The 26,375-nt window shown below is 41.6% G+C and overlaps 1 protein-coding gene across 1 annotated transcript in view; it reads right to left on the reverse strand.

Moving 5' to 3' along the window:
* Positions 1-26,375, reverse strand: part of ATP8A2 (ATPase phospholipid transporting 8A2) — a 273,938-nt gene that overhangs the window by 182,661 nt on the left and 64,902 nt on the right. Inside the window, exon 24 of the mRNA XM_026049801.1 lies at positions 6,351-6,523. Within this exon, the coding sequence (XP_025905586.1) occupies positions 6,351-6,523 (173 nt within the window). The remainder of the gene's footprint in view (positions 1-6,350; positions 6,524-26,375) is intronic.

Consider the following 26,375-nt stretch of genomic DNA (forward strand, 5'->3'; position numbering starts at 1 on the left):
TGCAAGGCACAAGCTCAGCAGCTTGGCTTTACTGGCTTTCTAACAGAACTGGTGCTGTTTTCCACATCTACTCAGCTCCTAAAAAAGCACACAATAGCTTCCTAAAAAAAAAAAAAAAAGTAATCATAATACAAAGTCCAGACTGTTTTACACATACACTCCGTGTGTTTACAGCTTACACACTGGACAGGTTAGGCAATCATTTCTCTTAATCTGTGGGTATTCTTTACACCAGAGGGCACCGCATCCTGCTTCATCATCACCCCAACCCTTCCTCAGGGAACTTCCTCCGSTAACTTCAGTTACCTGCACACATTAAAGCTGCCAGACGGGCTCTCCCCTCCAGGTTTTCAAAGTCACGAGATGAACGCCGCGCTGTCAGGAGTTGTCAGAAACAGARCAGCAGAACGGGCATTGATAATTCAGGAGGTGATAGATGTGGGAAAACATCATATACAGGGAAGTGTAACACGGCCATAATTTTCTTTGGGACCAATTAATGTTGGAATTGGTTTGCATATTCTAAATCAGAACTGCGTTGTAATTTTCTTGTCACAAGAACGAGGATCTCTTCTAATGAAAGTCAACAAGACACTTTTTTGTTTTAATAAATAAATACATTCTGAACTGCAGCACAGAATAATCACTTTGTCAAGTACTAACATCAGCAACAATATGGGTCTTAAGAGCATAAATATTTAAGATGTGTTCCAGATGTTAATTTTGCATGCTGTATTATTGATATTTCCTCCGAATGATGCTAGAAGACCAGAAGCATCCAAACTACGGCCTTGCAATTCAGTGTCGAGACCTTGTTCTCTCATCTCCTCCTCTCTTCTYCCATTAGCTATCCCACAGTGACACAAGCAGCTAGCAACAGCCACTCTTCACAGGCCTCTTCTCCTTCCCTTCTCCCATCATCCACTTTCTCTTCAGTAAATTCCCCTCCCTTTCAACACTCCAGCAGAAACAGTCTCATCAAAGGGGCTGCTCCTTCTAGAACATTTCCTCTCTCTTTGCACCATGCTGTCAGTGAGACTCGTGCTTTTTCCCTTTCCACCCCCGCACTGTGCAAACTACTGTTTGAAATGGTAGGGCAGGTAGAAAACAGGTACTGCTGTTTGGAGGGTTGCAGGACGAAGAGGACTGTTTTAAGAATGAGTTTTCTGAGTTTGTTCATGTATTTCCTCCATCTCCAGCTTCATAGAATGCTTAAGGTTGGAAGGGACCTCAGAGGTCATCTAGTCATGGCACAGGGCTGCGTCCAAGCGGGTTTTAAAGATCTCCAAAGGAGGAGACTCCACAACCTCTCCGGGCAGCCTGTKCCAGGGCTCTGTCACCCTCACTGTCAAAAAGTGTTTCTTTAAGTTCCTGTGGAACTTTTGGTGCCTCAGCTTGTGGCCGTTTCCTCTAGTCCTATCGCTGGACACCACTGAGAAGAGGCCGGCCCCTCCTCCTCACTGCCTCCCTTGAGGTATTTATACACRCTGATCAGGTCCCCCCTCAGCCTCCTCTTCTCCAGGCTGAACAGRCCCAGCTCCCTCAGCCTTTGCTCATAGGGCAGATGTTCCAGGCCCCTGATCATCCTGGTAGCCCTGCGCTGGACTCTCTCCAGCAGCTCCACATCCCTCTTGTACTGGGGAGCCCAGAACTGGACGCAGTACTCCAGATGTGGCCTCACCAGGGCTGWGTAGAGGGGGAYGATCACYTCCCTCGACCTGCTGGAGACGCTCTTCTTAATGCACCCCAGGATCCCGTTGGCCTTCTTGGCCACCAGGGCACACTGCTGCCTCAYGGTCARCTTGTCGTCCACCATGACACCCAGGTCCCTCTCTGCGGGRCTGCTCTCCAGCAGGTCCACCCCTAATCTGTACTGGKGTCCAGGGTTATTCCTCCCCAAGTGCAGGACCCTGCACTTGCCCCTGTTGAACTTGATGAGGTTTCTCACCGCCCAGTCCTCCAGTCTGTCCAGGTCCCTCTGGATGGCAGCACAGCCCTCAGGGCTATCAGCTACTCCTTATCATCATCTTATCATCATCATCTTATCATCATCTTATCACTCCTTATCATCATCTTATCACCATGACACCTCAGTTATTCAGGGTTCGCCCAACAAGATGATCTGGTGAGGCTGGGCAGAGGTCCTGCAGTCCCGGCTCTCATATTAAGGTACAACTCTAGTGTTGTTGCTTTAGAGCTGGGGAAGCCATTCGGGCTGTCATGAAAGGGTAAATATGTCTGTGAAAACAGCAGATAGGCTTCAGGAATCACTGCTGCTGAATTTCTGCAACTTCTGTCCATGCTGTGATGCCTCCTTAGGGATCTCTGCAGAACACGGAAGTTCTGAAGAGCAGCTCTGAAGTCAAACAGGGGGCTCTTCAGCTGCAGACCTCCCAAACCCTCTCCCAGGAAGGGCAGCAACACCCTGCACTGAGCTGAAGGCGGCTGCAGGGTCTGGAAGCAAAGGTTCAGTTTATGGTGTTTATTCCACAGATCATATGTGGCAAAGAGCTGCCCAAACTGCTCGAACAACGTCTCAGCACCGTCGCTTCCAGGGATTCCAATTAACTGCTCCTTCCTGGTGGAAGTGTTGCTCATATGGCATTCAAGACATACAAAGCCAGTCATTGCTGCCTGCAAAAAGTTCATTCAAAAATGACCAAAAAAAAAAACCCTTTCTCAAAGCAAGCACAATCATGCAAGAGTGTTCGTGAAACACTGTATTTTTGAAGTGTTTCAATTTAAGGCAGGCCCTTCAATAGGGAATTAAATATACTGCGGTATCAAACAAGTAATATTCTTCTTTGCCACTTTTATTCTCAAAGAAGACAAACAATCTTGTCACCCAGTAATACAAGTTAACTTTATGTAGAATACTAGAGCAATTATCAAATTTCACTTCCTTACAAAAAAAAACCCACTCTACCTAACCCATAGGATTTTGCTAGTGACACAAAATATCAGTAAAAAAGATTTAAGACAACATTTTAAACCTACAGATAAATAATCAATCAACAGCCCCAGGTCTCTCATGTGAAGCTATGAATTCAACTGCCTTCCAAGAAAACTTCACTTCCTCTGAAAAGCAAATGTTTGCTCCAGACAGGTTCATACCGATACCCCAGCCAGCACGAGCAAAAAATAATAATATCCATCAGTCTTTAGGGAATGTGTAATAAGTCAGATTTTTTTCTTGAAGAATGGTTTGGTTTGGTTTTGCTTCGCCAGGGCTCCTAGGATGAGCCTATTCCTCCACTCTGCCAGTGGTCAGTAGGAGACAACATTACAGTGAAGACTTAATCCCATCATAAAACACTGTCCCTCCTCCTCAGAGCGAAATGGTGCCAGGTTTACTAGTTTAATTTTAAGAGATTACCCTTGAGAAACAAGTTCAACTGTAGTTTATGCTTAAAGCCCAGCAAATGAATATATAGGGTACCTAAAGTGTATTAAAAAAACAATCCTCCAATGGCAAATGCATCTGAAACACCCCAATGGGGATGAAAAGCTTATAGTAAATTTATGAYRCATTAAGCCCCATGAATTTACGCTATGTTAAGTTGAGAATGGCAACAAAACTCCTCCTAGAGTGGTTAAACATCATACCTCTGGGTTTAAAGACCCAGATCCCCATCCCAATTAACATTTTTGTTTGAAGACTAACTCCATTTAATTTGAAATTTCCTCTTGCTGTGCCAATTACATTTTAAAACTTCTTCCTGTGAAGTTCTAAAGTGCACTGTCTTATTTGACACACAAAGTACTATTAAAAACAGCCCAGAGTAGAAAAAAAATGTTTTGCTTTCTTTAGTTTCAAGCACCTGGCGAGTAAATGGAAGGCTCCTGCAAAGCCTTAAAGGCTATTAGAAGCATTCCTCTCTTTCCCTGGGGACTCAAAACCCAGTTATTTTTATTTCTCCTTTTAAACCTACAAAATTACATCATCTTTTCCCTTTGATTTACACTTTACAGCATTTTTTCCACATTGTTTTTCAGGTTTCTAATCCACTAATAATTAAAACTGCTGTTAGCTTGATCATGAAAGAGTGGGAAAAGATGCCCAATATTAAATTATTCTTGACAAAACAGGAACTTTCATTATCTTCAGCAAGACAGGTGACTTAACATAGTATAAATTCAGGTTTTGCATTTTATGATTTGCTTCAGCTGGGCATGTCTTTGACGTAGCTCAGTCTTTGAGCACTAAGCTAGCAAGCTGCCTTTGAAGGCCGGGCATGCAACGGTGTCTGAAAGCAATGGTTTCGGTACTTACCTAGATAAACGTGGAGCAGGGACAGGAATCCCTAAGCCAGGATCTTGCGGATGCTGCTTTCTAGGCGCAAGGTGACTTACCATGAAGTGGAGAACACCACACAGCGTGATGCAAGGAAGAGGCGCCGCTTTTACCTTCGATGGCAGTGTCCAGCACTGACTGCGTGGGCTGCTCACACAGCCAGGYGCCACTCTCTGATGCTGTGTAAAACCACGAGGGAAATCTGCACAAGCAGCACTCTCTGCCCAACTCACACAAGATGTGAGAGTGKCCGGCTTGCCTGCCAGGAACCACAGCCAGGCACACGAGCATGCCCAGCTCGCTGGGCTCTGCCTGTGGGTTACAGCACTGACAAGGAAGACAACGTTGGCATCAGGCACGAGCTGCCCAGCACCTCGTGCTGCTCTCACATCTACATCAGTTTTACAGAACAAAAGGTTAAAAATGTCAGTAATTCTGTTGATGTGCACGGAAGTCTTTCTKAAGGCAGGAACATCACCATTCTCGCATGAATCCATTGCATGTATTCACAAAGAGACAAGTGAGTATTTCCTGCAACCAGTTAGCAAAGAGGGAGCTGAAYACAAATTATATTTGGAGTCTAAATTAGACAACGGAAGACTAAACAGGGACTAGACGTGAGCAATAGCTGGCAAGCTGGCAAAGACAGCATCTACGCTGATCTGTTAATTGAAGCAAATCCCACGTTCTTTGCTAACAGTAATTGATCYGCCCAAGCCCAGAGAGCATCACAAATGAGGTTGAAAAGGTATTTCAAATTGGGATGGTCAGCTTTGAGCATGCTATTGACTGCCTTGTCATCGGCCCAGACYGTGAATTCAGGCTCCTTGAAACACGCTGCTTCTGGAAAGAAAACACAACCTCTACATTTTGCCTCTATCTACAAAACAAAATAACATCCACATGATGACCAATGTCTGCTCACAGGAACTAGTTTGCTAAAACTGTATAGATTGCTACATATACAAAACAGAAACAAAAAAAATAATAAACCAACAAAAAATGTAGAAGCTTCAGTCAGTCACAGCTACTTCATTCTTAAATCTAAGTACTAGTACTCATTAAATGTTTGTTTGTTTGTTTGTTTCTGAAGGTGGATATAACATGGCTAATGCTCTGCATTGCTGAAGTCTTCTGGGCTATTACAACCACCACCCTCTCTAGGTCTGCTTAGTTTAAGTTTCTTGAACACAGATACAATTTTACAGCACATTTCTTAACAACTGGGATATTAAAGACGGCACAAAACCATATTGGGATCGAGGTGGTCACAGGAGATTTTGCATGTTCTGCCACGTAATAAGGGCCACACAAACTAAAATGCAACTTCACCAATTACAGAAGCCCCAGAAGAGACAAGTTATTTAACTACTTCTTAAATAATGATGATATAGCTACTACAGCTTCTAATCATCAGTATCTACTATAACCAGGAGGTTGGGGATCATGTTTTCTCATGACCTCTTGTCACTTCATAAAAATAATCATACTGTTGGGACTGATGGAGGCAGAGGGCTTGTGTTAGAGAACAGTTATATGAAGGACTTGCTTCCTCCTCTATAGGAGCAGGAGGGAGAAGCTTCTATCCAAGAAGCTTCTCAATGTGCTTGTCAGACTGTGTCCAAGAACTACAGAAGTTTTACCATTGGGAGAGATTGAATCAGTGCAGCTGATAAAATGTTCATCTTGAAGGTGTGCAACACCAGTGCACCACATAGCGACCTGTACAAGGCCAGGAAGAAACAAGAACCTTAAGCCCTGTTGGCCACGTGAACACTTTCACAGACCTGCAAGTGGCTGCAGAAGAAACAGCTCTTCACAGAGGGAGGCCACAGCACAGTTCCAGCTCTTCAGTAACAGTTCCACAGCAGAGAAATCCATTATACTAAGTGGCTCACCACTACAGCTTGCTTCCTCCCCAATATTACCCTGTATTTTCCCTACTTTCCTATTTCCTGTAAGTGCTGTAAGCATGAAAGGAAAGTTAACACACGAGACAAAGTTTCACAGGCTTCATGCCCATTTTGTCACCAGAGGGAATTCGGGAATTTCTTACCTGCAGCAAATGACCGCTTTGCAGGAGAGAGCCAGGTGCAGAAAGCTCTGCCTGACTTCAAACGAAAGGGCGTATTTGAGCGTGTGGCCATCGATAATGAGCGCGATGTCGTTCTCCTTGCCCAGAGAGTCCCCCAAATTGTTGCAGTGCTGAGTCAGAGCCGCCCTTGTTGCCTGAAGAATAAACACACACACAGAAATAATGTTTCTTCCTCTTATAGGAAAAATACCTCCGAAGCGCAGGAAGACACCTCTAGATTAATCAATGGAGCACAATATACCCGCACCCAAACAAGCACTGTCATGAGCTAGTRTTTTAACAGGATGTGGGCAGAGAGATTAATTTGGATCACAAAGTAGCAAAAGCTGCACCAGACACCTTATATACATTAATTTTGRGGGGTAAACTTGGACATCTCTACTACAGACCCTTGAATGATGTCTTCCAGATGTCTGACAGGTACAGCCTAATGATTTCATGGCTTCTGATGCCATTCAAAGTACTATTACTTGCTCAAATTCTCTTCCATGCTTCTCGAAATGTTTTTTTCACTGCCAATTGCTGCTTGGAGGGTCTCRGGTGTTTCACTGACATCCCAAATATCTCATCCTTCCTGCTGCAACGAAAGCCATGCAACCAGTTCCATTGCCATTCATGTTAATTTAACAGTCAGCTCTAGTTGAGTTATCCAGGGATAAACGGCATCAAAAATCAGCTTTTCAGTATCATCTGAAGTGTAAATACACTTTTTGAAAGCGGTCTCCATGACTCACTACACATCAGATGGCAGAACATGGAAGCCTTCACTGAAAACCACTCAAAGCCTGGCTTTCAGGTGCCAAGCCCTCACTCACTGCTGGGTTATACTATTATTCAGTTTTCCTTGCACAGTTGTACAATAAACACAAATAGTGACATTCACAGAAATTAACAGCTTTCTATCAAACCTTGAAACCATCTCCAGTCTTGTGCTCTCCCTACTCTCAGAGAGAGGGACAAAATAGGAAAAATAAAGGGCACTCCTGTTCATCTCCAGATTATGCAGGTTTATACGATGGTGCTTCTACACCTGCTTCTCCTTATTGACACTTCAAGGCACTTAGTTTGTGAGCTTTCAGTGCAGGCCCTCAGGAAACAGAGCGTTTCCTCTTTATATAGATAGCTTCTTCTTTATATAAAACAAAAACCACTACATGAGGAGAAGGGGATTAAAACTGTCAGAAATGAAAATATTACATGCATGCCTCATTGCAATCTATTCAYTGTTTTATGGAGTCAAGTTTCTCCAGGGAGGATTCCAAAGCCACAACCTATTGTCAAGTACTGTATTTTCTATCTGTATCTCCAGATGCAAATATTAACAGATAGATATTTTAAAAAATTTATAGCCGAACTATTTCCTCCAGTCTACACATCTGCTCATCTGGAACACAAGTTACTTCAACCAAGGCCAACACTGATAATGAAGTCTGGACTTTTCCCTCTACATTGGGGTCAGAATAGAGTTGATGATTTTGTAAACGACTAAGCAAACTACCCAAGATGTGCAGAAATATGCACACATAAAAGCCCTTGTGAAGATGACAAAAGAGAAGGGTAGAAAGTTCATCTATTTTATGTCAAATCCATCTGAGTTAAATAGATTTGGCTCCATTCCCCACTACTAAAACAAACACAGTGGGAAACAAGTTTACATTCCTAAAATATTTTCTTCAGAAATTTCTCCAGCATCCATCCACCATAAGAAGAAATGGGGAAAAGATAGCACAAAATCAAGCTAAAGAGTTTCCCCAGTACTACAACTTCTTCCATCCTCTGCCTTCATTTTCAGGGGCTGCACTGTAAAACAACAGAAATTTCATTCAGTGTTTGCTCCATTAGTAAAGTGATGAAGGATCCTTTTCTTCCTGTTGCAGAACATTGGATAACTATTTTACAGGATGGTCTATTTACATATACAACTGACACTTTAAAGCCGGGCAAACGCTTTTCAAGAAAACTCATTAAGGAGACTAAAGGCCCTACTGCCATGTTCAAACAGAAGATGAAAGTGATGAAAATATCAGGTCTGTTTAACCAAATTCAGTATGTCTTTTAYTAGAGACTAAGTACTCTGCATCATCTAAAGAATCATCACAGATAAATTACATTAGAAGACCCCTTTTAACTGAAAATTATATTTCATTAAGACTACACACTTCATTACCCACACATACYTCACACCTGCTAGAGGCTAAAGCCCAATAAAGTTGCTTGATCAGAAGATCYAGCATCTTTGCTTCTAAACATGTGGACAGTCACAGTTATATTAATGGGTACCACTGTTTCTAGAGTAATCCAAGGAAGAATCAGGATTTTGCACATTAAAATACCATTTGCTTTTCTTCTCACTTCCCCCCACTCTGCTTTTGATGACAAAGTTTTCATTTTTTGTACCTGTGATATTCATGCAGGCTAAAAATACCCTGATTRCAGCCATCAACTACCGCAACAAATCCAAAGTTCAGTTGCAGCAGTGGAGAGAATCCCAAACTACTTGGAACTTGGATCACTCCCACTAACGAATTACTAGGAAAGAAAAAAAAAAAGACAGCAGCAAGTGTCTAATTTCTGTTGATTTAAGTCTCCCTAAAAAGATTTGTTACAGCATTACATCAATGATCCTTAAATACCTGTTTTCATAAGATCACTGTAAAGGATTTTCCTCTGTTTATTTCTAGCTCAAGTAAGAATGACCTTACTTGTAGAGAGAAAAATAAACTGCAGTTTAAAATTCTTCCTATTTATCAGTTAATTATTTTCTTTCATAATATTGAATGAACTCGATCTGACTCYGTGAAGACAGACAGCTACCACAGTACACTCAGCAGCAAGACATCACAGATGCTATTTATTTTTACTTGCCTTGATGGTGTTTCCCATACAAAAATAGATACATTTGTAAGGGAAACTGAAATGCATCACTAAATTCTTCTCACTATAAACCAACTCCAGCTCTCAAGCCAGCTGCTTTATGAGGTCACAAACTTAGGTCAGTCTTACACAAATAGAGCTAGTTTGGTGTGATACAAAAATATGAATACTCAACCCAACCAGAGGCTCGTTATCCTGCCCATCACCACAGGAAGACACCCAGGAATGAGTATGGGAATACAGGAGGTGTAACCAGCACTTCCCTAACACAGGCCCTGCTCAGTACTCAGCAATTGGTGGCTTGGGGTCTTGCTCAGCCACATGGAGTGTCCTTTATGGAAGAATCCTTGCTGCAGAGCTCCCACCAGGACCTGTGGCAGGAGGATCACCAGGCTAACTAGGCAGAGGATAGTTCTCCTAGATGAGAAAGCAGGAAAACAGTAAGAGAACAAAAACCACATTGGAGATTAGAGGCAATCTGGGTGGGGAAGAAGCTCAGAACATGAGAGCAGTGAAGGCTGCATTACTGAAGGAAGGATGAGCAAGGAGAGAGCATTAGGCAGCCAGGTTGACAACTGTGCAACAACTCTTAGTGGGTCCACCAGACCAGTGGGAGATAAGCTGGGCCACTGACACAAGGGACAAAAAAGGGGTAAAGCAGATTGGTAATCTATTTCCCTTAGCCCCACTGAGATGGTTTTCCAAACAAATTCTCTTTAATTTGAATGAAGAAACTAGTCTCAAACTGGAAACCAAGCTACACATGAAGGCAATGAGTGTGAGGAGCTTGCAGAGCTCTCTGTGTGTGGGTACTGCCTACACGAGGCAGCTATTTAAGCCACAGCTCATGTTCTGCACATAATGAACGTGTGTCATTCCCTCCTTCCTACTTAAACTGTGACATTATCTTTATGCCCTCCTATGTGTATTATATTTATACTCTCTGCAAACTTGCTGCAGAGTAGATTACTGTACTTYAGCAGAGTTGATCCAGGGAAAATAAGGATGTATCCTGGGGAAAGGACAATGGTTTCATCTACTTCAAAACCAGCAGTAGGTAGTGACCAAAGAAAYCATAGAAATCCCAATATTGAAGTGCACTTTAATTAAATATATATCAAGAAGAGGAAGTAGTTTCAGCCCATAAACCCTTCTTCTTGGGGTGCTGCAGCAAGGGCCATTTCTCTTCCTTTACTGTGTCCCCAGTCTTGCTCCAACCTTTTGCTTGCTGTGCAATACAAAAATCAGTCTTTTCAGCCCCCAGATCCACTCATGTTGTTAAAGACTTCTCACTATCTGAAACAGGAGGGGACAGTCCCTGCCTTAGTTCCTGTCCAGCACTGGGGGGTGTCACACTTCTCCCTATACTCTTCCAATATCCATAGACAAGCAAACAATAAAGAAGCACTAATTCTCCTTTCCATTTGTTCCAACTACTCGCAACAAGTGCTATGAGAAGTGTAAAGCACAAAACAAACAAACAAAAAAAAAAACAAAAAAACAAAAAATTGTTCCTCCTATATGTGAGCACAATTCAAACAAAAGTTGAAATACCCTCAAGTCTTACCGGGTATATATTAAAGACCTTCTCAGTGAACAGAGGGACAAACATTTAAGAACAGTGGTGAAAAACAATTCTGCCATGAGCAGCTCATTACTGATAGCTAAAACAGAAATCTCTGCATCTATATCCAGTTTTTGTTCTGTTTTTGATACCAAGGAGTTAAGTCTCTCATTGCAGTCACATGAACCAAGAATAAGTTAATGCTTTGCATGAATAAACATRAAAGTGGAAAGTTTGTCCATTTCTGGAGAGGAAGACTACCATAAGGGATTTCACCTATTTATAATAAACTTTGTTTTCCCTCCCTCAAGGTTTCCTGCAGAGCTCAGCGCATCCAGCTGCTCCTGGGAAAGCTGGAGGTGCTGCCCACCAGCCCTCCCAGGACTGACAAACCAGGGACATTGGTCCCCAACACTGCAAACACAGATAGGATCCTGTGCTGAGCTCAGAAGGTGCTTCACCCGAAAAGCCACCAGTTTTTAATAGCCTGCTGAGTCAGGCCTACTAGTAAACACTCATTTTCCCTTAGCCTATGGAGGACATGAAGCACATCAAGCAGTCTGCAGAATCACAGCAATGTAATCAGCATAACTAGAGTTTCACACTGGCTTAAGATCCCACCTACACCAAGTAAATTAGAGCTTTGGAGCACTACACTCAAAGAGGCTGTACAGAAGGAAGCAGAATGAGGTTCTGGTTTATTCTTTACTTCTGCAYGTGTAACACTACTGGGAGGTGACTGATTCTTGAAACAGTAGTAACAATTCAGACTCGAATAAGTGCATTTAAACTTACTCTAGTCTCAACACTAGAGTTAAAGATCAAGACACGCTCTCACATTGTGATGCACTCCACAAGAAAGCTACCCCATATATTTTTCCTGTTTGCTTTCCTACTCCCATTTTAACACTTCACAATCACGAAGACAAAATCTAAGCAGATCATATTCTGTGATTCTGTGATTCTGTGATTTACTTTGTGTTACTGCCCTAGAAAACAAACGTCCAGTTTTCCTTGTTCGGGGTGTACCTGAACAGCTTCACCCACCTGCGCCCCACTGTCAGCACAGGGCTGCACGTCTCCCTGGCAGAGCAGAATTTGCTGACAGGCAGAACACGCCAGGTGCTGAGGCAGAGCCTGCACAGCCCTTTGTCCAGGTCACATTCTGGGCATCCGTAAGATATCTTTAATGGCCTGTTTGGCTTTTCTAAAGGCTCAGAAAAAACACCCCACACCCTTCCATGCCTGAATTTGTGCCTAAAGAACAAGGCTGATATGAATAAAATGTTAGGAATTTTACTCCCAGAAATCTACTGCTCTGGAATTTACTTCACAGTGAACACTAAGCAGTTTCATATAATGACTTGCAAATTCATTTTGATAAGGAATGCAAGTTAGAAGGAGTTCCACTGATTTCAAGTTAAGTTGGTTCATCACAGCAATAAAAACAGAAGGAATTAGACTAATCCTCAAAAAGAAATGGGYCATACAGTGTGCTGCTAGTAAAAACCTCAATCTCTTATTTTACAGCCCATTCCTGCCTCATCAGAGCTTGGGAAGCTTTGATGGAAGCTCTGACAGGTACAGCAACAAATATTAGTGGCTAAAGTGGTTTGGTATCCAATACAGAGACAGTACCTGATACCTGCAAAGAAGAGAAATGATTTGGTAGGACATGGCAAAGCTTTGGGTGCAKAAAATAATGGTTGTTATCCTAAAAATGTTCCCCAATTTTGTTGTGTAAAACAAGCCAACATCCAGAGTCAAAGCGGACCACTACTACGATCAGCTCCAAATCACCCCTTTCTCCTTCCTCCCCTCTGCATTTCCCTGGAAAAGCCTGCGAGGTCACTCAGGATGATGGTAGGGAATAAAAAAGGAGCATCATTTGTGCATTGACTGCACTCATGGTTCATTCTAAGCGTGAACATGGTCCACAAGGCACGAGAAAATTAAACAGCAAGTAGCACAAGGTAGGGAGACACAAAAGCCCTCAGAAGCAGGGGCAGAGGAGTGTGTGCCCCCCTGTATCTGCGAACCACACTCTCATTAACCACAGCCTAGCCTTGCATGCTGGCCGTGCCTGATCTGAATAGTTTGGGCATTCCTCTTGCATGTTTTCCTCTGTATTGGAGGAGTTCAAACAGCTCTCACAGAGCAGCTACTGCTGTAGGTGATGCTAAAGCAGCTCCTACTGCTAATTTAAGTGTAAACTATCAACTGATTACCCTACTTCATTTACAAGCTATATTGAGTATAAATCTAGAAAGCATTGCTAGCTACAGTAGCTTAAACATTTTCCAGTTGGATTTTTCCCATTGCCAGATTCATGGTGATTCATTTCTCTGCTGCTCTGGCAGCCTGAGTCATGACATCAAACCACATAATCTGCTTCAAAACACCTCAGAATGCCACCTCGACATATTTCACTAATACGGGAATTTACTTCTAAGTTCTGCCATTTCCTTCCTGCAGATTGATAATGTGAATATATGACAATTCTTTTAATGTCTCCCCCAGTCTTTTAAATCAAAAATCTTCCATGGAGGACTGAAGAACAGCAAGGCCTTCACAGCAGAACCACGTTCAAGACAACATTTGCCAACCTCACCTCACATTAAGTTTTCCACTGTACCATAACTATCACCTAAAATGTCACCATATGTTAAGTGCAGACTCCTTCACTTGAAACCATCTAGTTGCTGCACCTGAGGGATCTATAAGAACATCTGGCAGAAGGGAGTTTACAGGAAAAAAGGAATAATGAACAGAAAGACAAGACAAAGTAATGGTTAAACCAAAGCTGGTGAAACACAATGCAAGTATTTAGAGCAACACCTGTTGGGCACAGGAGTCACTAAAAGAGCTTTCCACAGTAAAGAGCACATGTGCAAATGCTGACCTTGAAATATCTCTTCCAACCAAGGAAGAAACACCACTGTATTTCAAAAACAGGAATGTCCTTTCTGCCTGAATATTTCAGGTTTCTGTGGGAAGGCTTTATTGTATGTCAGACTTTCCTAGCCACTAACAACGTGAAGCTACCTCAAAAATACAATGAATCTATCCAGCAACCCCAAGCAATTTGGAAGTCTGCTCTTCACAAAGGGCCTCAAAGGAGGTCCCATTGAAAGTTCTATTTATTTATTTATTTAAGCTGGACAACTGATGATATGCGGCCTCAGATCTTTTCTAGCATCTCTTGATAAATGAAAAATTACTTGAAAAAGGCTATCTTATCCTTAGCTTTAACAGAACTGAAACAAAAAAGACACTCCCTAGTCCCAACGCTAAAAGATTTTTTTTTTCTAAAATCCACAGGCGCCAGCTGCATATATTTGACTACTTTATGACAGTAAGTTATGGATAACTTACTGGAAATTCCAACAAATATCAGCAGAAATGGAAGCAGTTATGTACTAGTATGTGGATGTTCACAGAGAACTACAACCCGGTTGTATTTTGACAGGCATTTCCCAGTTTAGGAATCCTTGAGAACTTTATGAAAGACATGATACAATTCAAACTCAATCCCTACATGCCAAACCAGTCAAGAAATGGATCATGGCAAAACAAGCAAATTCCCCTCAACGTCCCTGTGCAGCTGGAAGCCCAGCCACGCTCGGAGATTCGGGCAGAAGCAGCCGGCAGCTCTTGCTTGAGCAGTACACGCTGCTGGCTCTGTCATGTCCTGCTTTGACAGAAGAGATGTTTAAGATCTACATCTGAGCACTAACGATGCTTTACACTAGTTGACAGACAACTAGGACCACAACTGATGCTTCATCTTATGATATCAGTCCTAATAACTTACACAGTTTACCACTTTAGAGTAATCTCCCAAAGCAAGAGGTATAACTGAGGTCCCTCACTTACAGAGAAGTAAGAGGTCCCACACTCCCTCTCTACTACAAACATAATTTTGATCTCATATCACCCTGAGCTGGTTATCACAGAATCACAGGAGGGTTGAGGTTGGAAGGGACCTCTAGAGATCAGCCAGTGCAACCCCCTGCTCCAGCAGGGACACCCAGAGCATGGGGCACAGGGTGGCAGCCAGGCAGGTTTGGAAGATCTCCAGAGAAGGAGACTCCACAGCCTCCCTGGGCAGCCTCTTCCAGGGCTCTGGCACCCTCACAGTCAAGAAATTTTTCCTTAAGTTCCTGTGGAATTTTTCGTGCTTCAGTGGAACTTCAAAAAGTTCCTGTGTAACTTTCTGGTGCTTACCAGGCATTACAGTCCAGTTTTCTCTGGCAGAAGTGCCAAGGTAATTTAATGTGCTCGGAGCCTGATAGGAACAAGAGTGTCTGGGAACAGCCTATCCCAAAGCGTTTCTTCAAGTAAAAAAAAAAAAAAAAAAAAAAAAAAAAAAAGGCAAAACAAAAACCACACACACCAATCCAAATCAGTTCCAATGAGAATCCTCACAAGAATCACAAGAAGGTTCAATTTAAGCTCTCCTGAGTGATAGGAATTATCTCAAACTGTTTCTGCAGGTACTACATTAAAAAAAATAAAAAGCCTCACGTGCCCACCCAGAGCAGCTATGGTTTCAAAATCAGTTCCCAAAAGATTCCCCCAAGGATCACAAGAAACTTCAGTTTAAACCCTGGAGGAGCATGAGTGGATAGTTTTACACATAGAGGTTATTAACATCATTACCTAACTTCCCACAAGAGCTCCTAGAAGTTGATCAAGCAACATCTGCATTTCCTTTATGAAAAGATTTAACAAGTGCAGATACCACAGCCACACACAAATTAACCCCAGCAACATAAACCATGTGCTCACCTAAAACCATTTTTGAGTAAGCTCATAACCGAGTTTACTTTACAATATGTAAATTAATATTATGCAAATATTATTATTGCTATATAGCAACTTCATTGCTAAAAATATGGGGTAAGGTAGCAACAGCACATTCATAAAGATGTGAATTTGAAATGGCTTTGTCACTACCTTCACACTGCTCAATGAACACAACCTCCTACTCTGCCAAGAAAAACACCACATGAAGGATCCTGAGGTACTAGATGGCCTCACTCAGGTTATTTTCATAGCTTTGAATCTGAGTTAAACGTCAGATCCTCTCAAAAAAAGCCAAGTTATCTGAAACATCAAAATATAGGAAAGACTCCTTAATCTGCATAACAAGTCTCWGGTTAACACCTAAGACCTAATCTTGCCTTCAGAACTTACATAAACAGATCATATCACTATGCTAGAGTCTTCAGGGGCAGCTGGAAGTCCAGATGAATTGGACTATCAAGARCCATGCAAAGAGCTGTAGATAATTATTTTCATTTCTGTGAAATGAATTATGCTGAGGCCTGGGAAACTGGTAAATGGGAGAGAAAATATATCTGAAAGCATCTCGGTCCTATCATCAATACCTTATCTCCAAGAATACTCCATCTAATTTAGAATGAAAAATGAAAATATTTTACAAGCTTTTCCTGATCACAAAAAAAAAAATCACAAAATATGCCAGTCAGATGTACCGTGGCAAACACACAGCCAGCCTGAGACACTTGTAGATAATCTGGACGTTTAGTAGTCCAAAAGATAGCTGAACATGTCCAAGTATTAAGTGTTTGAGTTGGGTTTGATGCAGGTTGCCAAGCGGCTGAGTGTTAGCTCGAAGACTCCCAGTGAAGGAACATGGTATCATTATCCCCCTAGACTCCCTCTTCACCATGGGCTGGGCAGGCAAAGAGAAACTGTAGGGAAAATAGGTTTCTATCCTTTAATTTGGGGAAAAAAATATGACTTCACTGATCAATCACCTTCATACCTGCAGTATTATGAATCACAGTATTACTAAGCAGCAGTGCTCTTCCTAACATTCAGGCTTCTGTAAGCAGGCCCTGGATATGGTGCAACAGTATTTTTTCTTCTAATTAAAGAGCATCATTGAAGCCAGAGTAGAAGCTTCAAGGCTATCAATCTCCACGGTGAACGTTCAGTGAAAACTGTAATTTTAATGTGCTTCTTCAGATCAAGAAAACTGACAAAAATCTCATCCTTTTCAGCTTAGAGAACTGATTTTCAGCTGTTAATTCGGTGCCACATGACTGGCAAAGGCACCACCTTGAAAACTGTAAGCCTTTTATAACCCTGCTCTGAGTTCTCCAAGGGCAAGGCTTGCAGCTTAACAAACAACTGTAGAAACAATTGTATTCTAAGTTACAATTCATCATCTTTTAAATGTTTTTCAAATGCTGTGAAAGACAATACCACATTTGTTCAGCTTGACTTTGTGTTTGAATATTTCTAGCTTTACCAAGAAACACATGTGCATCCTGAGAAGACTGGGGATTTCAAGTAAGTGTAGCTAAAATCCCGCTTTCTTTACACTCAGAGCAGGATTAGGTTTACTATAAGATTTTCATTTACTGCAGGAACGCTCCAATCTGTCCACTGCTTTCAATACTCATTAGGAGTTTCACCACAGAGCAGTTTATGGTACACATAAGATAGTTTATGGTTCACACCACAGAACAGGCAAGAAAGAAATGCTTGTTCTGGAGTCTAACACATCTGTATAATTATTAAAAGCAACAGTATTCTGCCAAGAGGAAGCAGTTTGTTAGTTTTGCTAACAAACTAGAATGCCTCAGTGTCTTTGTATTTTGATATTTTAGCTTTATTAAAAACATTAAACAGAAGAGGCTTTTTCTTTTAATTCCTTCCACTTTTGTAAGACAACTCCCAATTGCTTTTTCCTCTTCCATTTTAGTATTTTGACTTTCCTAGAGCAAGAGTAAGCTCTTGTTTAGCACTCCAAAGTAACTTTGCTTCTGCCAAGCAGCTTCCCACGGATAAAAGCCAACCTTTCCCTCTTGGAGTAAACTTTCAGATCAATGATCTTTCAGGGCCTCCTGCTTTCGATCATGAAGATATGGGTTCCTGTGTCACTGTATCTTAACCACATGCTTCTATATTTAAGTTGTTTAGCACACGCAGATGCCCAAACATTAAGGAGAACCTGGCCAAGAAAAATGACCCTGGTATGTGGACATGCAAGGCAGCTCGCCCTAGAATCTATTCCCAGGAAAAAATAGTATTATTTCCTCATTTTATGCATGCAGGGTGCTTTAAAGACACTGATCTCAGCTAGAGACCCTGACTGCTCACTATTGAAAAAGAAATAGTCACCCTGATTCAAGACAGCTTTTCTGAGAAGGAGACAGAACCAGCAGTCAAAAAGTCAAGATCATCCTGAAGAAATGTATCATTACTAACAAATAAACAGTCCTTGTTTATCAATGTATATGAGACTAAACATTAGCCACTAAAGTGCAGGCTAAAGGAGAAAACCCACCCTTTCTGTGTACGGCTTTTTGTGTAGCATTGAATAAACATGTACAAGACATATACATATACAAGAATTGCTTCAACATAATTTTCTTATGCTGTAATAACTTCACAGTATAAAAGTGAGCACTTTCCAACAAGTTCATTCTCTATGAAAAGTCATCTAATATTTCCTAGCTAAGTGTTCTCCAATGTGCAAAAAAAAACCTGTCGACTTTTTGGTATAATGTTAGGTGTCAAAGTCAGGTTGACAAGACCAAATTTTCCTCTCTACAGATTCACAAAATAAGGACAACAGGCAAGAGAAAGCTTTGATTATTTGCAGTCTTCTACTCCCAGTTCCTTCTCCAAAATCCCCCTCTTGGAGAAAAAAGAAAAGAAAAAAGAATAGAAAAATCAACTATTTACATGTATAGTTAATMGCTCCACTGCATGCTAGTGTAAGTAACAGAGGCCATGCTGCTGTCAGAGAAGTTCATAGCCAAGGTTATATCTCATACTTGACTCGAAGGAAACTGCTTTGAGCAGAAAGCCAAATGGCAAACTGAGCTCAAAGCTGCTCAAGACACCCATGTGCACTAGGCCAACCTGTCATCTTTTCAAGTGCTTGTGTATTATCAAACCTGTTTCTCCAAGTGAAACAGAGTAAGCTCCAGAGCAGCCAATTAGGACAAGCAAGCTTTGTCATAAAACTGGCTTTTGAGCAGCACGTTGCTTTCAACTTGTTTTCTTATAGTCCTAGGTTTGATTTAGAGACAAAACAGATATTGAACAAAAACATGAGGGCGCTTTCAGTTCCTGAAATATGCTGAGCTTTTCCTCTAACCTTTAAAGCAAAACAAACTTCAGCAGTTATTTAAGCTCCTTGGACTATGTATTTTTTCTTGTAACCCAGAGCTGACTGGGCAATAAAGCAGCACACAAAAGTGTTTGCAGCAGGCTCCCGTATGAGTGGTACTTCCATGGCCTTGTCTTAGCCTCTTGGAAAAGGGGAAGACACATCTGCAACTGTTCCAGTTCACTGGGACAGCCTTGACGAGCTCCTAGGCCCATTTAGAGCCTCAAGACATCACAGACTCATTACTGAATTGGCAAGAGCTTCCTAACCTTGAGGAGCTACCTAAGGGAGCAGTACCAGGCTGTCCTGGCTGCTTCATTCCTGGCCTCAGCGCCGAGCGGCACTTCCATGACTTCCAATAGAGGAGCACAGAAAGGAGAAGGCAGGAGAATCTCTACCAGGAGAATCCTGGTAGAAAGAGGGGGCTCAAGGCAGATCCTGCTTGTGTTTGAGACAAAAGAGAGCTCCAGTTCTTCAAAGTGCTTAAAAGCCCCCTCTGGGGTGGCTGAAGGCTGAGGAATCCTCTGAGCAAACCAACCATGTCATGAAGGCCAAACATCCGGACACACCTGCACCAGGAAACTACAGACAGAAAATTGTTGGACGAAGAAGTGAGGATGAGAAAATTGGAACAAGGAAAATGTGTGAAATGGGATTTTCCTCATGTCCCAGGTCCCAAAACAAACAAACAAACAAACAAACAAAAAATCACAATATCTCAGCATTCAAAAAAGGCAAATAGCAGGAGAAAAAAAAAGTCTTTATCTTGATCACATTTTTTTGAAAACCATCAACTATAGTTGATGAAGAACAAGGGGCATACACTAGGGATGGCAAGGAAAATAAATTTACCATATTACACAAGMATGACACTAGTACACTAGTACACATTCTTACTACATTACTATTCTAACCTTACTATTAGTAAATAACCTTAGTAACCTTACTATTCTTAGTACACATTCTTACTACTTTATGTACCTGAAGAGATCTTTACTATGTGAAAAATCATTAGATATATAGGATCAGATATTGGCATTCAAGAATTTATGCAAAATGAGAGGGGAGCCATCCAAACCACTGACTTTGGCAGAGCCTATTAAGCAAGAAAGACTCATGAAAATATCCAGAAATTCAGATATGAAAGCACTCAGACAGCTAGCAAGACCCCTAGCTATGCTATCTGCTTAGCATTATATCAGCAAGTGAAGGGGAAATAAAGAAATAAATAAAAAAGCAATCCTGGTGGTTTTCCTCAAGCTAGCCTGTTAAGTTAATCTAAGATTATCTTTGTCCAAACAGGATCTGGTGAAGAGGCAACTCTTCTGCTACAATTTACAGAGAGTGAGCACTACCCAGTAACAACAGAAGGTACATCTCTTAAGACTGTCCATCTGACATTTTCTGTTAGAGGAAATCTGTAAAGTGGATTTTCTGGGAGGATTCTATAGAGATGAGTTCATGCTTAGTGTTACTGCACATTTTTATCAAGGAATTGAGAGACTATATAAGGAATGTAATATAATAAGGAAGCAAGAGCAAGCATTTTGGGGCTGATCTGATTCCCCAAGCTCACAACCAGTTTCACAGGTCCTTCTATTGGGAGGGGACAYGCGAAGCAGAGCTTCTCTAACCCATCCCTTTCTGCCCTGCATATGTGGAGCAGCTGGGAGCCCAGAGCCACTGCCCCTTGCCAAGGCCCACTGTATCCTCAGGAGCTGGCCCTGGGCATACGGACTGGCTGACCACAGAGCCACTCCAGAAGTGACAGTAAAAATGTCATAATTTCTGCTGATTTTACTTCAGTTGCAATCCAAGTTCTATTCACTGGCATGAATGGTCACGTCATGCCCAAAGWAACACTTGTTTGAGCATACGTTGCCACTGTGGTAGCCCCAAATGCTTGGAAGGGACCCGGTTTAGCAGCAGAAGGGCACTGCTGGAGGCTCCTGAAGGACCCAAAGCCTTTTCTAGGGGGCTTTAAAATAGCAATTAGAAAGAATGATACAGAACAGCAAGAATTTTCTGAAAACCAATCAGTTRCCTGTGATTATTTTATGTGATTTGACTCCCTTAACTACAATTACCTTCTTGGTTCAGGCTGTGWCCTTGGGGAAGGGTGATGGCCTGAGCCAGCCTGGTTCTGCTGGCAGCGGCTTCAGGGAAGCCCTCCCTGCAGATAACCTGGTACCAATGGAAGGACACAAAGATGAACGGGGGTAATGTGGCCACTGGTTTCCTTGCAGATCACAGCAAAGCCGGTCAGGGCCTCTGCTAAGATGTGTTCTCTGGGCAGCTTAGCTGGATATTTGGTTAACTAAGACTGCTTGGTGGGAGGAGAGAATGAGAACAGGATACCAAAGAAATCAAAAGCAGACTTTGACCTCCAAGCTGCACAGGAAAGCTAAGTGGCCTTTGCTAAATAGTCCAGCTTAAGGAGAGATAAGGTGACATTGAGATAGCATCAAAATGACATAGGCCCTTGCAATCACCTCATTCAATATCTAAGCTGTTTCTACATGACCCAGCACAGACATTTTCCACACAAATTGTATGTTTAAATGATTGCATGCATTTAATTGACAACTTAGCACCTTCGTATTTTCATAGCTACGCTCATAACCTCATAATTTCATARTTCTGCTCACAACCACAGTGGGTTGAGCTGGTTGGAGGTGCAGGGTTCTCCTGCTCGTTTGCTTCGGGGACTGCACCCTGTGCATCCAAGGACTCCTCTCTAATTGCTGCCCTGATGCTGCACCTTGCACGTTAAGCTCTAAATCATTCCTCCAATTATTTTAATAATCTCGAAATTCCATTATGATGGAATGAGCACCTATGGATAACTGCTCACTGCTTCAGTGTTAAAACTATATGAAAACTTAACATCAGGTAACAACCAACTTTGACAATTCAATGCTCTGAGTATAACCCAAAACCCACAAAAAGCCTTCTGCCAGCTGAAGTCAATGCATGCTGTACCCAGGGCAATGAAGTCTGGCAAGAATTAGAAGTGTCCAAAACATTCAAGTCTAGCATAGCAATTTTTGTGAGCATGCAAGACCCAAGAAACTGAGAAGGACACTGAGCCCTCATTTTTTGAAGCCTMACAGGTACCATATTTCTCCTATACCCTATTCTATTAGCCTGACGTAATGATTATGCTCAGCAACAGGGGAGATATTTTATCTTTAGGGATATATTTTATGTAAAAATAAAATATCTCATAGGAACGCATCATTTTAAAAGCCAGTACCCTAAAGAATTTCAGAGCTCTACTCTCAGTGCAGAGTAACACACAATTTAAGGGAAAAATACTTCTGACTACAAGACTAAAATATTCATTCTTAAATCATACCAGCTCCCTCTGACGATGGAAACTGAAATCCTACCTTGTGGAAATTAGGAATTCAACCACCCATTASACATTGAAATTAGTCAGTGCAGAACATCAATTTTTGGAAGATACCAGCAGAGCTGTACAACAAAGCTTCCACTTTTAAGGAATAGGAAGCAGCCACAACCACAGCCTTGGCCAGTGGTCCTCACTGATACAAACAGCACATCTGTGCTTCCCTGCTCTGAGCTTCCTTCAGGCCCTAGTTAACCTTTGCTCATGAAGTGTCCTGTGTTCCAGCAAAGCTTAAAGGAAAAGAATAGCACAGCCAGCCATTCATACATGGGCACCCAAACTCAGTACTTACTAAAACTGCATTTATTAGGCAGTAGACAGGCTCTTAAAACTACCTGACCCTTTTTCCAGCAACATTTATTTCTAGTCAATGAAATCAAGAGGTTTTTCCTCTCTATTTTAGTTCAYATTTAGTTCTTAATTTTCTGTTTATTTTATTTTTTATTAAGAGCAGGCTTCTGTTAAGGACGCATATGCAACAAGCTTTCCTCCCATTTAAGAAATGCTGCAGTGTGGTGACAGTAATAATGAATACACTTTACAAATATTAACAGCCAAACACTTAGTAGGGAAACAGGCCATTTTTTATAGATGTTGCACTGACTGAAAAGCAGAGGGGCTCCAAGACTGGTTAGACACACACTGGAATCAATCGCCTTGTCTGCAGAGCGATGCAAGTTCCTAGTACAGAGATTAAACACATCTCCTAACACAACCCTTATCTCTTTTATGAGGGTAAGAAATGCTCTAGATGTATACTTAGTGTTACCTAAATCTTTACTTGACTCACTTGAAAATTAGGATGTGTTTAAATAATTTGTAGTTTCAGATTTTTTTTCAGGTGAGCACCACAAAATAAAAGTTATAATGAAGATACATAATGCTCTTGGGAAAGTACTACACCTCTGTACAATAACTGCAGCACTAACTTCTAGTTCCCTTGAGCACAGCTCTCTCATACTATATTGACAAACAAGAATGATTCAGTTCTTGGCAGAGATACTTAATGTGTTGGTCAAAATAACCCCTCTGGTTTAAAAATTTCTTTGTGGGAGCATTGGGGCTCCTGGGTGCTTGATGAACCACCAGTTGAACAATCTGTTATAAGGGCTACTTCATTTGTGACCTCAGGCAGCTAAATATTTCCTTTTCTAGGCTTCAAATAATCCCATCATATGAAAACAAAGAAACAAACAAACAAAACCCCCACAACTTTCTGCCTTTACTCCTTTCAAAGCTAAGACACTAGATTTCTGCACTGTCCTTCCTTAGCCTCCCCAAAACACTCTCGTCATCAACTACACAATTCCCCCAAAGCCATTCAAAGCAGGTAAAGAAAGATGAAGGGAGGAATTATCTTCTTCCAGATACTCTGCACCAGCAATGCCAGGAGTAACTTGCACTATCTAAGAAGAGGCCAAGAGCTTGACTCCTCCAAGAGCAACCATTCTGGACTTGTTTATTCCATCCTTCCAGATACAAAAAGATGAAGATGCATTAAAATAAATATCTATTCACTGGTCATTTCCACTGCCAAGAATGACTTCTTTCCCTAATGCACAGAGAGGTCATGGGCCAGGCTGTGTGCAGACAGTTCTTCTTTCACTTATTTATAACAACTTTWTGCATTATAAGCAAGTCATTTAGGAGGGCTTTTCAGATGAGCTTGGAAGCATTTGGGCTTTCAGAAAGCTTSAACGTTGCTGATCCTCTTCTAACAACTCAGACAACTGTCTGATTCCCGTGTACAGCTGCTATGAGCAAACTGGCACTCCCTGCTTTTGTCTAGGGCTCCAAACAATACTTGGAAATAAAACTTCCTGACAGTGTWGTGTGTGCCAGACACCGACGCTGCGACCGACCTGGCCTGGACASAACCCTGATTCACCCGCACCCTATGGCCTGTGTGCATATATATATGTGCATGCATCTGTGTGTATATTTACACACATATATATACACATATGTGTCTATATAAATATATATACAGTGTATATACAGACTATATATACATTATAATGTGTGCATGCACTATATATATGTGTATGTGAATATTTATATACATATACACACACATATATATGTATATACACACACACAAAGGCCTTTCTTTAAGCCAGAAGTATGGGGGTGCTATGTAAGAAAGTTCCAGGCGGATCTCTATCTTCTAGTCAAATCAACGCATTCTCTGAAGGGATCACTAACTTTCAAAGACCTTTTCTCCCCAGAATTTTAAAACACACCACTTAGTTCCCTATCAGTTTACCCCATGTGTACATCTGTCTTAAGTTTTATTAAAGTTTATCTAGTAAATATGATACCCTCTTCAATTACTAAAAATAATTTTAATAAGAAAAACTCACAAGATCATCAAGATTATGTTTCATTTTAAAATTAAACCACTGAAGTMATTTCCCTAAAGATTTAGTAATATAATAGATTTATTTTATTAATATTTACTAAACTTATTAACTCTCTACTGAACTGTGAAGTTTGTCTGTCAAGTTATGGATAGAAGAGCTATCAATCCCTTGAGGACTTGATAATATTAAACATAATATAGACATGGCAATTAAGTTTTAATAACTTGAGAAGATAAAGTAGAAGTTTGCCAAAATCAGCTAGTTAATTTTTGAGCCTATTCCCCTATTTTATTAATAGATTAGCTGGGAAATGTTTGTGCTACAATGACATCATAAATATTAACATACAAAACTTAGATCTTAAAGTCCACCTTAACTATTACTTGCTTTTATTCCCACATTTTCTTAGACTTATTTCTTCTACAGAGCTACTCAACTTCACCTCAGAAAGTTCATGCTTTGCTGACTCTTTTTTCTACTGAGAACTCAGTTCTTGAAGCTGGACAACGGTGGTCACAATTAACCATATAAATGCCTCCCAGTTGTGCTGTGGAATTTGATAGCTTATCTTGCCACAATTAGCCATACCTTATTATTTAAGTGAATTCTATACTTCAGCTGCAAGAACTGAATTAGTAACACACACTATATTCCTTCATCCTTCAAAACTTCCTTGCAATGTGTCAGCTTTCCTGGACACCAAATACGGACAAAGATTTTATGTTCAACTTTCCACTATCCACTATTTTCCACTATTTTGTCACTATAATTCATGCAAAATTCTCCCTCTAGTGCTGAACAGCTGTATGAAAGAAATAAGTCACCAAAAAAAGCATAAAGGAAAGGTCTCTTTGTCTATAAAGTCACAGGATCGTAACACTCACCAGATGCTGCCTTCCACTCTTTCCAAGGCCTTTTGGCAGCTTGGATAACCCCCCTAACCTTATCTACCCTAACCCTACACCTACCCTAACCCCACCTATCCTACCCCCTACCCTAGGTCTACCTGCCCTAACCTTACCTACCTGAATCTTACCAGCCCTAACCTGACCCTAGCCTAATGCTGCCCTAATCTCGCCCTAACCTAACCCTACCCAAGCCCCTACCTCTACCCCTAGCTCCACTCTACTCACCTCCTGCCTTCCATCCTCTCCTCTGCTCTACCCCACTCCCTGCCTTCCACTCCAGCAACTACTTTCCACCTGCTGCTTGCCTGCCCTCCCCTGCACCCTTCCCTCTACCCTACACTGTCCTGCATTACCCTCTCCTCCCTTYACCCAACCCTCTTCCTTCCCTTCCACTCCCCTCCGCCCTCTGCTCTACTCTCTATACTAACCTACTAGCCTACGCTGGCCTCCTCTCTTGCCTGTACTCTGGCCCAGTCCTGCCGCACCCTCTAGCCTTGTCATTGCAACCACCCCATCATGTCATTCCCATTCCCACACACACCTCCACATCGCACTCATTATGTGCAATATTATATTATTATCCTTCTTTGGAGATATTCAAAACTCGCCTGCATGCAGTGCTGTGCAACGTGCTCTAGGTGACCCTGTTTGAGCAGAAGGATTGGACTAGACGATCTCTAGAGGTCTCTTCCAGCCTGAACCACTCTATG

The sequence above is a fragment of the Nothoprocta perdicaria genome, unplaced genomic scaffold, assembly GCF_003342845.1.
Source record: "Nothoprocta perdicaria isolate Ctin4 unplaced genomic scaffold, notPer1 scaffold_62, whole genome shotgun sequence".
NCBI classification, from domain to species: domain Eukaryota; kingdom Metazoa; phylum Chordata; class Aves; order Tinamiformes; family Tinamidae; genus Nothoprocta; species Nothoprocta perdicaria.